General features: G+C 42.9%; 1 protein-coding gene across 1 annotated transcript in view; it reads right to left on the reverse strand.

Annotated features, from left to right (window-relative positions):
* Positions 1–3,903: 3,903 nt before the first annotated feature.
* The window catches only part of GYG1 (glycogenin 1), a 47,813-nt gene continuing 37,413 nt past the window's right edge, over positions 3,904–14,303 (reverse strand). Inside the window, 4 exon segments of the mRNA XM_084875972.1 lie at positions 3,904–4,735; positions 4,999–5,037; positions 5,040–5,054; positions 7,799–8,018. Of these exon segments, the coding sequence (XP_084732098.1) occupies positions 4,562–4,735; positions 4,999–5,037; positions 5,040–5,054; positions 7,799–8,018 (448 nt within the window). The 3' untranslated portion in view covers positions 3,904–4,561.

A 14,303-nucleotide genomic window follows, 5' to 3' on the forward strand; every position in this document is an offset into this window, starting at 1 on the left:
AAAGAATATTGAATTTCCCTATCTGAAATGCAGAGAAATCATTTATTAAATAATGTACCCAAATATAAATGTAGATTATGATCCATTTTGGTATTTATAATAAGCAGTAGAGAAAAAAAACAAACCAGACTATTCTATTTAAGGCAAGTCTTACTTATTTAGCTTAATGCCCCAAATTTTAGGGACATTAAAAAGGTAAGCAGGACACAATTATATTTATAGATGTTTTTATGATGTTTCCTATATCACTCAAGGATGTAAAGCCTTCACTTGTTGGAAGTAGTCTCTGCTATGCAACAACCAACCTCCTCACCTTTTCATACATCTCCTATAAACCTGACTCCTGATTTTATTTAGGTAAATGTTTCCATATCAAGTGGTTCTCTCAAACGTCACTTAGGTCAGAGTCATTTGCAGTGCTTGTTACTTAGAATGGAGATACCAGAGCTTTACCCCAAGACCTATTGAATGAGAATCTGTAGTGATGAGGCCCAAGAAGCTATACCTAAAATTAAATCTGGTGTTCTCAGGAGCATCCAGGTAGAGACTCAAGGTGATCAGGAAAAGTTACTTCCTTTTCATGAGTCTTCACATCCAGTCCATCAGCAACATCGTCTTTTGCCAGAACCACCACAATAAACTGGCCTTCCATTCAAACTAGTTCCCACCAGCTGAAAATGTTTTTAAAATGTAAGTTTCATAGGTAAGACAATAAAACCATCTTTAAGAAAACTGCAATGGATTGAAACAAAAACTATATTAAAATTTATTAATCATACTGGTACTATAACAAAACTCCCATGGTCAACTTTGGAGTATGCTAGGAAACTAAGTCCTTATATTGCATACTTGGGAATGAAGAGAAAGAATCAAGCATTTATCCTGCCATATGAATACATACACAGCCTATCTAATAAAGAGGGAATATGCAAATTGACTTATGCCATCGCAAAGATGATGGCACCCACAGCGGAGGTGGGATTTCCATAACACAAGATGGCTGCACTGAGCCTTAATGAGCAATCAGCAGGGACCTGAGGCTGTGCCCCGCTCCCCGCCCCCCACCGGGTGGGGATTTGATGGAAACCCTGAGGCTGTGCCTCCTACACAGTGGGGCTTGACAGGGAACCTGAGAGGCTGCACCCCCCTCCCAGTGCTAAGCTGGGGGACATGAGCCTACACACCCCTACCTGGCAGGGCTTGACAGGAGACAGGCCACGCTCCCTACCTTGGCGGGGCTTGACAGGGGCTCTCAGGCCACACTCCCTGCCACAGGCCAGGGGAACTGAGGCTGTGCCTCCTGCCCTTGGGGACCTCAGGCCACACCCCCTGCCCCAGCGCCAGGGGACCTGAGGGTGCACCCCAGCCCAGTGGGTATTGACGGGGGAACTGAGGCTGTGCCCCTGCCCGGCACTGGGCCATGGGATCTGAGGGCACCCCCACCGAGTGGGGCTTGACGGGTGGGGCCGGCCGGGTCTAGGTCTCACGCAATTTTGAGGCACAGGTGGGTGGGGACTGGACTCTGGGTCCTGTGTGCACCCCAGACTCTGGCAAGAAGATTTTCATTTATATTTTACTAATTTTCTTTCATCTCTGACACTTCTATTATAGAGAAGTTGCTAACACCACTCTAAAGGACTGTCAATAGAATACAGGGAAACATGTCAAACTGCAATCAGCAAAATACAGTATGTGGGGGACTACAGGACAAATAATATGGTTTCTATAAATAAATTGCAAGGAGACAAAAATGAACAAAAAGGAAGGGTACAGAAATAGAAGATTCTACTAGAGAGGTATCAACCAATTATACTGTCTGGACCTTAGTTGGATCCTGATAAGAACAAAGGGGAATGGAGACATTTGGAAATAATTGTATTTTGGTGTGATCTTCAAAAGTTCTTACATCTTAAAGATATATATGGAAATATTTCATATGAAATTTCTTATATGGCATTTGCCTCCAAATAGGCGTGTGTGTGAGTGTGTGTGTGTGTGTGTGAAAGAATTGGTGGGGATATAGATTAAACAATTCTTGAAGCTGGGTGATAGGGGTTCTTTAAACTCTTCCACTGACTTTTGTGTGCATCTCTAATTTCTCTTTAATACAAAAAATTAGATCTAAATTACATGAATGAAACTTCTATCAATTGCTATTGAATTAGAATAAAATCAAAAGCCTACACCTTGGCCTATGAAGCCACTTCCTACCTCTCCATCCTGTCTTGGTATCATTTCCTTCCATTGAGTTCTTGCTTGCTCCAGGCCTTTCCTCACATATTTCCCTTTTATTTTTTTAAAATATATATATATATATTTTTATTGATTTCTTACAGAGAGGAAGGGAGAGAGATAGTTAGAAACATCGATGTGAAAGAAACATCTACCAGCTGCATCCTGCACACCCCACGCTGGGAATGTGCCTGCAACCAAGGCACATGCCCTTGACCGGAATCAAACCTGGGACTCTTCAGTCCGCAGGCTGACGCTCTATCCACTGAGCCAAACCAGTTTTGGCATGTTTCCCTTTTAAGGGGATATTCCCTTTTTTTCTGGCTTAATCAGGATCTTGCAGAATCTTTCTTGACCACCCGAAGGCTGGATCTTGCCTGTCAATGTTGTCAGTGTACTTTAGTATATTTATATTTGTTAGTTTCTGTTTTGGTCTGTTCCCTACTAGACTATAAGGAAATATATCTTGTCCTATATTTATAATGCCTGTTACATGTGTGATATTGTAGGTACTAGATATATACTTGGTAGATGTTATTTCTGGAATATACTCAAGTATTTTCTTGAAACCAGACAATTATCTTTGATCATTGGGATTGTGAAGGTAACACTGAACTTTAAAATTATACATATTGTCCAGAAATAAAGGCTCATTTGTATGACTTGCAAGTTACACTGTAAAGAAATTAAATTTCCGTTTAGCCTTGTTTCTCTATGCTTTGGATTCTCATGGGAAGAGTTTAGCTCATACCCCCTGATGCAGAGATCCTTAGACTTGGAGTATCTTGAGAGACTTCAGAGCACAGCACCTAACAATGCTTTATGTACTTAGCAGTCCAAATAATTGTTGCTTATTTTTCCTTCAGGAATAATTTAATATTTTACAATTTTGGGTAAATCCACATGTTCTTGAGCTCTTGTGATAGACAGCCTCCAGGGTAGTCTCCAGTCATTCTTGCCTATAGAATTCCAGACCCATGTGTATTCATTTACACTGATATTTAATAGGACTAACCTGTGTAACCGGTGGGATATTGTGGAAATAAAGAAGGGTGATCTTGACGTTTAGGTCATAAAAACCATTGTAAGTTTCTGCCCAATTAAACCTCAAGCTTCATTTTGTGAATGGTATTCCCCTGTTTTCTTCAATAGAATGATTTCTGAATACTCACTTTAGTTTTAAAAGTTCATTTTGCATCCTACTCTTCTTAGCTTGCCATCCTTACAACCTAGAATCATTTGTACATTTAATAAATATTCTTCACATTTCTATCATTTTAAGCCATGGATAAAAAACACCAGAAGACACTGGGGTCCAGTATTGATTCTAACAGTCCTAGAAGATTACTGGGTATATTCTGAGACTGACAATGAACCCATGATGATTTTAAGGTCACAGCATTCTAAATCTGAATACTCATTTCCTATGGAGATGCAATGTGGGTCACAGATTAGATGAGCTTGATCTCACTTTCATTTATCAGATCCATTCCAGCACTGCAGAACTCTAGATTTAATTATATTTCGCTATCTGGAAACCAATTTTAAAGCATATATTCTAGTACCAAGTTTTACACTGGTTTTAAACCACTGACATTCTACAAATTATGAAAAATCCCCCAATACATTTTTTTTCCCAATGGGGTAGGAATCCTTAATTAAACTAGACAATAAGATATGGCAATAACTTTATTTTTCATATAAGGTACCACTGCTGTTTTCAGATATACAGAACTGAATAGAAGCATTTTAGCATGCTGCCTCACTATACATGGAAAACTGGGGCATCTTCAGACACTAAAGCTAGGGAAGAAAATAGGTTAATGCCATTTGCTGATGGGTTTATGAATCACTCAGCAGTATTACAGGCTGTCTCCACCTGAAAGCAGAACTGTAATCACTTGGTCAGCCCTGGACAATTCTGAAATGCATGTCTACAAAGGTGTAACAGCAAGCCAGGGACAGATACCATGTCCCGTTCTGAAAAGATTGATCTGGCCCCTGGCTCAGCCCATTTTAAGAGCTGATATAGCCATCTTAATCATTTGAGTTTCCCTTACCACATACGTTGGCAATCAGCATAACAGAATTTCTGAAACATCAGCTGAATAAGTCTAGGTTTAAAAAACAGGCCATTTAACAATTGCTACTTTATTGTCCATTTAACAATTGCTACTTCATAACTTCTGCTGTTATCCTACAAAAACCCCTTATCTGATGAATTTCAGTGAAAGCCTCTAGCAACTGTAACAGACCCAGCTCTAGGTAATAAGGATGAGGGAAAAAGTGACTGCGAAATGGCTGTGTCCATGGAAAAGTGGCAGTGTTTCTATTGGAGGTAAGTGTCAAGTTTCCTCTTGATGTTGTCAAAGGAATCTGCTCCCATGTAATCAGCCTGGCCCTGTTCCCACCTCTCCTTCCGTTCTTCTGAGGATACAAAAGGCTGTGCCGTAGCCGGGGTCTCCCCAACGGACAAATGTGACATGGCTCCAGAGACATCTTCCTAGAAAGGAGAGCATAATCAGAGACTCCTTGAGAGCTGAAAATCAGTTTTAGAGAATGCAATAAACTGAAGGTGAGAAAAGCCAGAATGAATTATCATGCAAAGTAGCAAAAACTGAAAAGTATTACATGAAACAAACAAAAAAGGACACAAAAAATACAAAGGTCATATGATTTTTTCCCCTAACAAAATGAAGACTTCTTGACTCAGTGAAAACAGTAAGAGAACAAAGTAATTAAGGTCAATGTTTAAGTTCTGCATACCTTTCTAGAGAAGCCACAAGAGAAAGCCAGTGTAGTGTATAGACCAAGTCTGAAAGCTGCAAACAGTTCATTAGAAAGTGTAAGATGATGGACAAGGGAACACAGTCTCATGATACATAAGTCTTGATCTGTTAGCTCAGAAAGGTTGAGAACTTAAACAAAATGATTCTTTAGGGCAGTGGTTCTCATAATGGTTGATGGTCACCACAACATGAAGAACTGTATTAAAGGGTCACAGCATTAGAAAGGTTGAGAACCACTGCCTTAGAGGCTAAGCTTCAGAAAGAACCTAACCAGAGAGCTGCACCACATACACAAGTTGTCACATCATAAAAGAGAGCTAAATGGTTTGAGACCATGCACCAAACTCATCTGCTTATTCAAGCTTATTACCATGTAGCATCTAATCTTGTAGCTTCTGTACATTTAATTAGCTTAGTTTTGAACTACTGTTTCAATTCCCAGCGTCACTTTTCTTGGTTCATAATTCTTAGTCCTTGAGTTGTGAAAAGAACAAAATGAATGTCCAGGAAATGGAGCAAACCTACTCTATATTAGATTCTTATAACATATAGAGACACAATTAACTTCAATTGTACCATAAAGGCATATCAAAGCTATCCTTAAAAAAAAACTCTAAGGTGAGAAGGTACTGGAAATCTTGGTAGAGAAAAAGCAAGGCGGATGAATACATGTAGGTATTGCTTTTAACAGAAACTGGCAGAACAAAACTTTTGGATTATTTTTTGTTGCTATATCTATATGCATGTGTAAATGCAATGATTCTCTTTCATCACTGATGTTTCTATCTCTCTCTCCCTTCTCCCTTTATCCCTGAAATCAATAAAAATATATTAAAAAAAAAAGTAAGAATGTAAGCAGTGAGTTATTTTTCCCATTCTCCTTTTCATATTTTGTTACAAGTGCTAATAAGTGAAATGACTAAAATCTATAACAGAGCAAAGAGAAGTATCTATACTAACAAATGGGTAATATGCTATTTAGACTGGGAGACCTTCCAGACAAAGCCATGGTGGCAGGGCTGAGGCAGGTGGTTAGGGGTGATCAGGCCAAGAGGTAAGGGCAGTTGGGGGCAAGCAGGCCAGCAGGGGGAGAGGGGGCAGTTGGAGGAGAGCAGGCCAGCAGACAGAGTGGTTAGGGGTGATCAGGCAGGCAGGTAGGTGAGCGGTTAGGAGCCAGCAGTCCTAGATTGTGAGAGGGATGTCGAATTGCCGGTTTAGGCCCGAGGGGTCCCAGAGTGGAGAGGGTACAGGCCAGGCTGAGGAATACCACTCCCCCAGCATGAATTTCTTACACTAGGCCACTAGTTTCTTATAACCTTAACTAGAGGCCTGGTGCATGAAATTAGTGCAGTGTGTGTGTATGTGTGTGTCCCTCAGCCCAGTCTGCACCTTCTCCAATCTCCAACCTATCCCTTGGGGGACATCCCTCTCACAATCCAGGACTGCTGGTTCCCAACCACTCGCCTGCCTGCCTGCCTGATTGCCCCTAACTGCTTCTGCCTGTCAACCTGATCGATACATAACTGCTCCTCTGCCAGTATGATTGCCCCTAACTGCCCTTCCCTGCAGGCCTGATCACCCACAACTGCCGTCTCCTGCTGGCCATCTTGTGTTGGAATGGTGGTCAATTTGCATATTACCTCATTATTATATAGGATAAAAAGGCAATTAACTGATCACTTAGACTTGATTGTAATTCAACCACAGTTCTATTCTTTATAGCTTAATTTGTAACATGCAGGCTTTATTTTTTTAAAATTTATTGGGGCGACACTGGTTAATAAAATTATATAGGTTTCAGATGTACAATTCTATAATACATCATTTGTACTGTGTGTTCACCACCTCAAGTCAAGTCTCCATCCATCACCATTTATCCCCACTTTACCCAAATATAAACTCCCAAAAATTCAATTGCTCATCCTTTCCCAATTCCTCCAAAAGAGCAAACCTTAGAGGAAGAACTTTAAAGTCAGAAATAGATGCTAAGCACTTTTTTATTGTAAATGTTAATATGTCAATTATCATCTTGTAAATCTTTTTACAGGATTTCTTTTTTTAAGATCCTATATAACCATATAGGAGTACAAACATGGTATATCAAAATAATCCTGGAAAAGTATTTATTTATATGTCCATGCTATAATTTTCACTGAAAATACATTCTTCTGAGCAACTGGCAAACGTAAAATCACTATGTTTAAATGTATGCAATTTCTAAAACATGAAACGTGGCATTCACTGTTTTAGGAATAATCATAGGACAGTTGGACTAAGAGGCTTATGGTTACAAAATGTGGGAATATAGTAAAACCTCTAAAACCCTTTCTTATGTTTTCTGATTTGAGAAAATTTGCCATAAACTCTACTTCTGCGTTAGTCTTTGCTGGTAACATTTCTCTCCTCTAAGATGAACATTGTTTTCTATCCACACAATCTTATTACTTGTTAACATACCATCAAATACTCCATGTCTACTGGTACACAAAACTTTAAAAAATACAGCATTGCCCAGCCAGTGTGGTTCAGTAGTTGAGCTTTGACCTATGAACCAGAAGGTCATGGTTGATTCCCAGTTAGGGCTCATGCTCAGGTTGTGGGCTTAATACCCAGTGGGGGGTGTGCAGGAGGCAGCCGATTAATGATTCTTTCTGATTTCTGATGTTTCTATTCCTCTCCCCCTCTCCCTAACTCTCTGAAATCAATAAAAATATATTTAAAATAAACAAAATAAAAACCACAGCATTAAATTACCTGAAAGAAGAAACAGAACCTACCACATTGAGGTGCGGGTGGGTGTCTGAGATGAGGCCAAACTGCTGCAGCAGAGGTGAAACACTGGTAGTGAAGATGTCCCACCACAAGCTGAGAAACTCAGGGTGAGTCATGGTGGGATCATGGGACTCACTTTTGACACTTTTTGTTTTAGGATCATAGGTATAATTCCATGGTTTGATTCGTCCCAGGAAATGCACAACTTTGGCATTTGTACCAAACCTGCCAAGTGAACACAGTAGAAATGGTTAGTGGATTCTGAGCTGCTAACAAAAAGATACGCTGCACTTTGTTCTGCAGACTTAATAGTGCAGCTTTCATCCCACAACAGTAGCTGGAAAGAAAACTGAGTTCCCTGAAAATACTTAGGCATGCTTTTTAAATTATTCAACTGTATGTTAAATATACACAAAATAAAAAATATCAGTGGTTCAGTGCAAGAAGCAAAACACAATTTACTGTGCAGGGCAAAGGTACATGTGATACTAGCTATTCAAGTTGAAAATGCTCAGCTTCTAGGCTTGTACTCTAAAGAAACTCTCACAAATGTGTGACAGGAGACATAATTCACAGAAGCAGTATAGGTGTGAACTGGAAACAACTGGATGACCATAAGTTTGGTGAGATGATTGTTGAGTGTGTTCACTCTGTTTCCCAGCCTCTGTGAGGAGTACATGTCCCTGCCTCACTGATGTTGGGCATGTTCAGATGATCTGCTTTGGCAACTTTATGTGGGCAGCAGTGAAACCTCTCTAAGAAGCTGCCACTTCTACAGCAGAGAATGTGGCCTGAGTAGCCTGCAGGTTCCAGACCGAGATGCCTGGAGCAGACAAGGATCAAGCCTGTGGCCTGGCTGTAAACCCAGCTGAGGTGGCCAGAGCTGTCCAGGCCTACCCACCAAAACATGAGCAAGAAATATGTGCTTAATGCTGAATGTCACTGAGATTTTATGCTTATTTACCCATTCTATATTATTTTCATTACAAATATTTATTAAATACTAGAGGCATGGTGCATGAAATTTGTGCATGGGGGAGGGGGTGTCCCTTAGCCCAGCCTGCACCCTCTCAAATCTGGGACTCCTCCAGGGATGTCTGACTGCCCGTTTAGGCCCTATCCTATCGGACATCCCTCTCACAATCCAGGATTGCTGGCTCCCAACTGCTCACCTGCCTGCCTTCCTGATTGCCTCAAACTGCTTCTGCCTGCCAGCCTGATCACCCCCTAACCACTCCTCTGCTAGCCTCTAACTGCTCTCCTGCCAGCCTGTTTGCCCCTAACTGCCCTCCTCCCCTGTAGGCCTGGTTCCCCCCACCCCAACTGCTCTCCCCTTCAGGCCTAGGTTCCTTGCAACTGCCCTTCCCTGCAGGCCCGGTCACCCCCAACTTCCCTCCTCTGCTGACCTGATCACCCCTAACTGCCCTCCCCTGCAGACTTGATCGCCCCCAACTGCCCTCCCTTGCAGACCTGGTCCCTCACAACTGCCCTCCCTTGCAGGCCTGGTCCCTCCCAACTCCCCTCCCCTGCTGGCCATTTTATGGTGGCCATCTTGTGTCCACATGGGGGCAGGATCTTTGACCACATGGGGGCAGCCATCTCGTTTGTTGGAGCAATGGTCAATTTGCATATTACTCTTTTATTAGATAGGATAAGTTCATTAAGTATTCCCAATTTATAACTGATCTTTTAACTTTTTAGGCTTCCATCATTTTTTTTCTAGAAACAGACCCACATTCTCAGTTGGTTGAAAGGGATGGACAGAGAGGGGAAGGCTCATATACCTGCATTTCCATTTCTCTCTGGTAAAAAATTAGCCATGGATACTTTCACCTGCAATTTCAAAAGCAAGTATCACCCCTTCACTTTAAAACAAATCTGTCCTGTGTAATAAAGTTGATCTATGATATATGATCTGATCCTTCATATCCTTTTTTTTTTTTTTTTTTAAAGGACAACTTCAGGTATATTTATATTATTGAATACAATTCAGCAGTGAAAATAAATTTTTTAAATATGCTGAATAAAGAAACATACAAATTCAAATAGAAATACATATGAACCACTTATATAAGGGCAAAACAAAAAGTACTCTTAAAAGAACAAAAGACTGTAATCATTAAAAATTTCATATTGGTTCTCTGGCAGAGAGGGAAGCTGTGATGGGAAAAAGGCCAAAAGGAGCTTTTAAGGTACTAGTTGTGTTACATAAACTTCTCTCATCGATGTTTCTAACTCTCTATCCCTCTCTCTTCCTCTCTGTAAAAAATCAATAAAATAAAAAAAATAAAAAAAGAATTAAGAATGGTCCTATTTTGGCTTAGAACAGTGGTCGGCAAAATCATTAGTCAACAGAGCCAAATATCAACAGTACAGCGATTGAAAATTCTTTTGAGAGCCAAATTTTTAAAACTTAAATTTCTTCTAACGCCACTTCTTCAAAACAGACTCGCCCAGGCTGTGGTGTTTTGTGGAAGAGCCACACTCAAGGTGCCAAAGAGCCGCATATGGCTTGTGAGCTGCAGTTTGCGGACCACGGACTTAGAGGAAATCTATGACTAAAACTAAATAATGCAGGTGAATACAACAGGTGGCAAAAGGGGGGGTTCTCCAGGCCCGGAGCGGCCAGGCCCGGAGCAGCCGGGTCGGGAGCAGCCTGGCCCAGAACAGCAGCAGCCAAGCCTGGAGCAGCCAGGCCGTGAGCGGCCAGCCCGGAGCAGCCGGGCCCCGAGCAGCCAGGTTGGGAGCAGCCAGGCTCGGAGCAGCAGCAGCCAGGCCCGGAGTGGCCGGGCCCGGAGCAGCAGCAACCAAGTCCGGAGCAGCCAGGTTGGGAGCGGCCAGGCCCAGAGCAGCCGGGTCGGGAGAAGCCAGGCCCAGAGCATCAACAGCCAGGCCCGGAGCAGCCGGGCCCGGAGTAGCCGGGCCCAGAGCAGCTGGGTCAGGAGCAGCAAGTCCCAGAACAGCAGCAACCAAGCCCGGAGCAGCCAGGCCCGGAGCGGCCGGGCCCGGAGCAGCCAGGCCCGGAGCTGCCGGGCCCAGAGCAGCCGGGCCCAGAGCAGCCGGGTCGGGAGCAGCCAGGCCCGGAGCAGCTGCCAGGCCCGGAGCAGCCAGGCCCGGAGCAGCAGCAACCAGGCCGGGAGCGGCAGTGGCCAGACCTGGAACAGCTGGTTGTGGAGCGGACCAAAGCAACAGAGGCCAGGCCCGGAGGAGCCAGGCCCGGAACAGCTCACTCCTTGCCTGCCCACGCCCCAGGGCTGCCTCTCAGACATGGCTGGAAACTTTTGGGGGAACTTGAGGGTCTGCTGAATCAAGTGATGAAGGCTTAGATCTGGATGTGTTGAGTTAGTATAGCGCTGGGGTGTTGATCTGTGAGTGCCTTGTGTGGGGTCTGGATGAGGTTGGTTGATCTATTTGGAAATGTCTTTTGTGTGAAGTGTATCCTTGGGCATGTGGAGGTATTATTGATTTGAGAAAATGCTAAGTAACTGATTTACTATCTGAAAAATTTTAAGTTCTGAAAGTTTAAGGTCTTTTGCCAAAAAGAGGTTTTAAAGCTAACACCTTAATTTTAATGGAGAAAGGGGAGGACAAGCCCTTCCCACCCAGAACAGGTAATCCAATTCCAACCAACAGCTATCTTTAAACCATGTGTTCATTTACATTTGAATGGCTACACCGTTTGATAGCCTAAGGGCAAGTTTACATGTAAACAAGTTTGCTTCTCAATTCCCAGGGCAGAAAAAACAAGGTTTAAAATTATTAGATTTTAAAATTTATTCTTAGAAGTGTAAAAGTTTATTAATTTTAAAAAAACAAAACAACAACAACAACAAAAAAAGGAGATTGAAAAACCTGATGAACAATATTAGCTGTTGATTGTAGTAGAGTCTGCGATGTGGGAGGGGAGTGGACTGACAGTTCTCGGGGAAAGGGGGAGTGGTAGATGCAGGAAGAGACTGAACATAAACTGGGCACCTATGGATGAGAACAATGCGGGGTGGGAAGGGGGTAGATGGTGGGGTGGGAACCTGGTGGAGAGGGGAAGAAATGAGGAACCTTTGTAATAATATGAACAATAAAAATTGATTTAAACATAAATAAATAAATAAATAAATAAATAAATAATAAGAGGGGGTGCTCTAGTAATTCAGGGGCAAGAGGTCACTGCAAGCTAGGGCATTGGGCCAAAGTGCTGAGATGGTGGATGTGACTTGAAGTTTGTACAACTTTAAAACAGGAGGAAGCTTTAATAGCAAAAGATAAAATGGGACAGAATCCCTGAGTGCTGGACTCATGTGTTAAGATTTTAGTGGATTTATCCTACAGGCAACAAAAGCATTTGATCATAATACACAGATCAAAACAACGCAAACTATCCATGTAAGCTTTCCTACTGCCTAAAGATTTTTTTAAATGTCGGAAACCTGTTACATAGCTGTCATTATCTGAGAGTTTACTATATTCAAGGCTCAAATTATGTAAAGACATAATTGGAAATAACAGTCCACAAGGTAGACTTTCCTAGTGTTAATGAGGCTCCTAGAGCCATACAGCTATTAAGTGATAGAGATGGTATCTGGCACAATTCTCTCTCTCCTATGCCGGAGCTCTTACCATCCTACCATGCCCTCATTCCAAACTTAAGAAAAATAGAGGCCATTGTCAATTTCCCTCTTAGGGTGACTATCCCACCGTGCATTTCTTCTGAAAATGAAGGATACCTGATATCCCCAAGCTAACAATTCATTTTATATACACAGAATATTTTACACACATACACTCACTCAAACTCACACAAGTACTTGCAATTCTATCCTTAAAAGGACAAAAATAATAATGCTCAAATTAGGTATGTATAAGGTACTATGCTCAGTGCATGGTCCCAAGAAGCTTTTGTCCAAACAGGGAGATGAGTCACCCAATAAAAATAATAAAGGACCAAGGCAGTGCCAACACTGGAACCATGGGATTCCAGAACAGCCAGAGCGGGCAGGCATTTCCACAAGAGTTTTTGTGCAGAAGTGGCCAGACAAGGCCAGGGGAAATATGCAGGATTATGATAACTGCCTTCAACAAGTGCCCCAATGGTGATGGGGAAACCATCCCAGCAATACAAACACTAACTGAAATCAGACAGTACATAGGTGATGCAGAGGTGCTCCCTCACCTTCTCAGACTTTCATTCCCGACTCAAGGTCCCATCTGTCTGCTCCTCCTGTCTTAACTGAACAGGAAGTCTACCCCCATTATTTTCTTAAAGTTAATATAAATGTCATATAGTCATTACATGAGAAGTAGAAATACTCATTAAAACATAAATATAGAATAAACTCTATTCCTTTCTAGCCTGTTCTTCTTGACACTTCGAAAATAATTAAGCAGTAGTAACAGTAAAAGGGTGGGGCAAAAGTAGGTTTACAGTTGTTTGTATTGAACATAATACAATAAATAAGTAATCCTAATGTTAAAAAAAAACAGGGTCTGTAATGACCGATCAAGGGCTCCACCTATCACCAGAAGTCAGTCCTGCAGTCAGTGCTGGGTTGCCATGGCGACCCAACACTGACTGCTACTGGTATGGGCATTGTGATCCAGCACTGACTGCAGAGGGGGCTGCGGATCAAGCCCAGAGAGAGGCCTGAAGGGTCTGAAGGGTCTGATCTCCAGCTTCTGCAGCAAGTGTTGATCAGCCATTGCACCTCTCTTCCTCTCCAGGCTTCCCCAGCAACCCTGACTCTGTTTCTCTCTGGGCCTCTGTGGGGGCTGATGATCAGCCCAGCCTCTCTGATCAGGCCCAGAGATAGGCCCAGAGACACTGACTGGCATAAAAACTGACCAATCAGAACCAAATCTGGGTCAACTGTGAGGAGCTAATAGCTTCCTAGGAGGAGGAGCTTTTGATGCTAACTGGCATAGAAAACAACCAATCAGAATCAAATCTGGGTGAACTGTGAGGAACTAATGGCTGCCTAGGAGGCGGAGCTTTTGAAGCTGACTGGCATAGAAACAACCAATTAGAACCAAATTGGCCAGCAGGGGAGGGCCGTTGGGGCCAAGATCGGGCCATCAGGGGAGGGAAGTTGGGGACAAGCAGGCCAGCAGGGAAGGGCAGTTAAGGGCAAGATCAGGGGAGGGCAATTGGGGGCAAGATCAGGCCAGCAAGGGAGGGCCATTGGAGGTGAGATTAGGCCAGCAGGGGAGGGCAGTTGGAGGAAACCAGGCCAGCAGGGGAGGATAGTTGGGTGGTGAGATGAGGCCGGAAAGGAAGGGCAGTTAGGGGTAATCAGAAAGGCAGTCAGAGGCAGTTAGGAGTGATCAGGCAGGCAGGCAGCGGTGGTAGGGGTAATGAGCAGGCAGGCAGGTGAGCAGTTAGGAGCCAGCAGTCCCAGACTGCAAGAGAGATGTCTGATGGAAAGGGTGCAGGCTCTGTACTAGTGGCCCCGTGCACAAAATTTGTGCACCCTCTCCATGCACAAATTTTGTGCACTGGGCCACTAGTATAATAATAAA

Source organism: Pipistrellus hanaki (genome assembly GCF_964339955.1).
Source record: "Pipistrellus hanaki genome assembly, chromosome: 2".
In the NCBI taxonomy this organism is placed as follows: domain Eukaryota; kingdom Metazoa; phylum Chordata; class Mammalia; order Chiroptera; family Vespertilionidae; genus Pipistrellus; species Pipistrellus hanaki.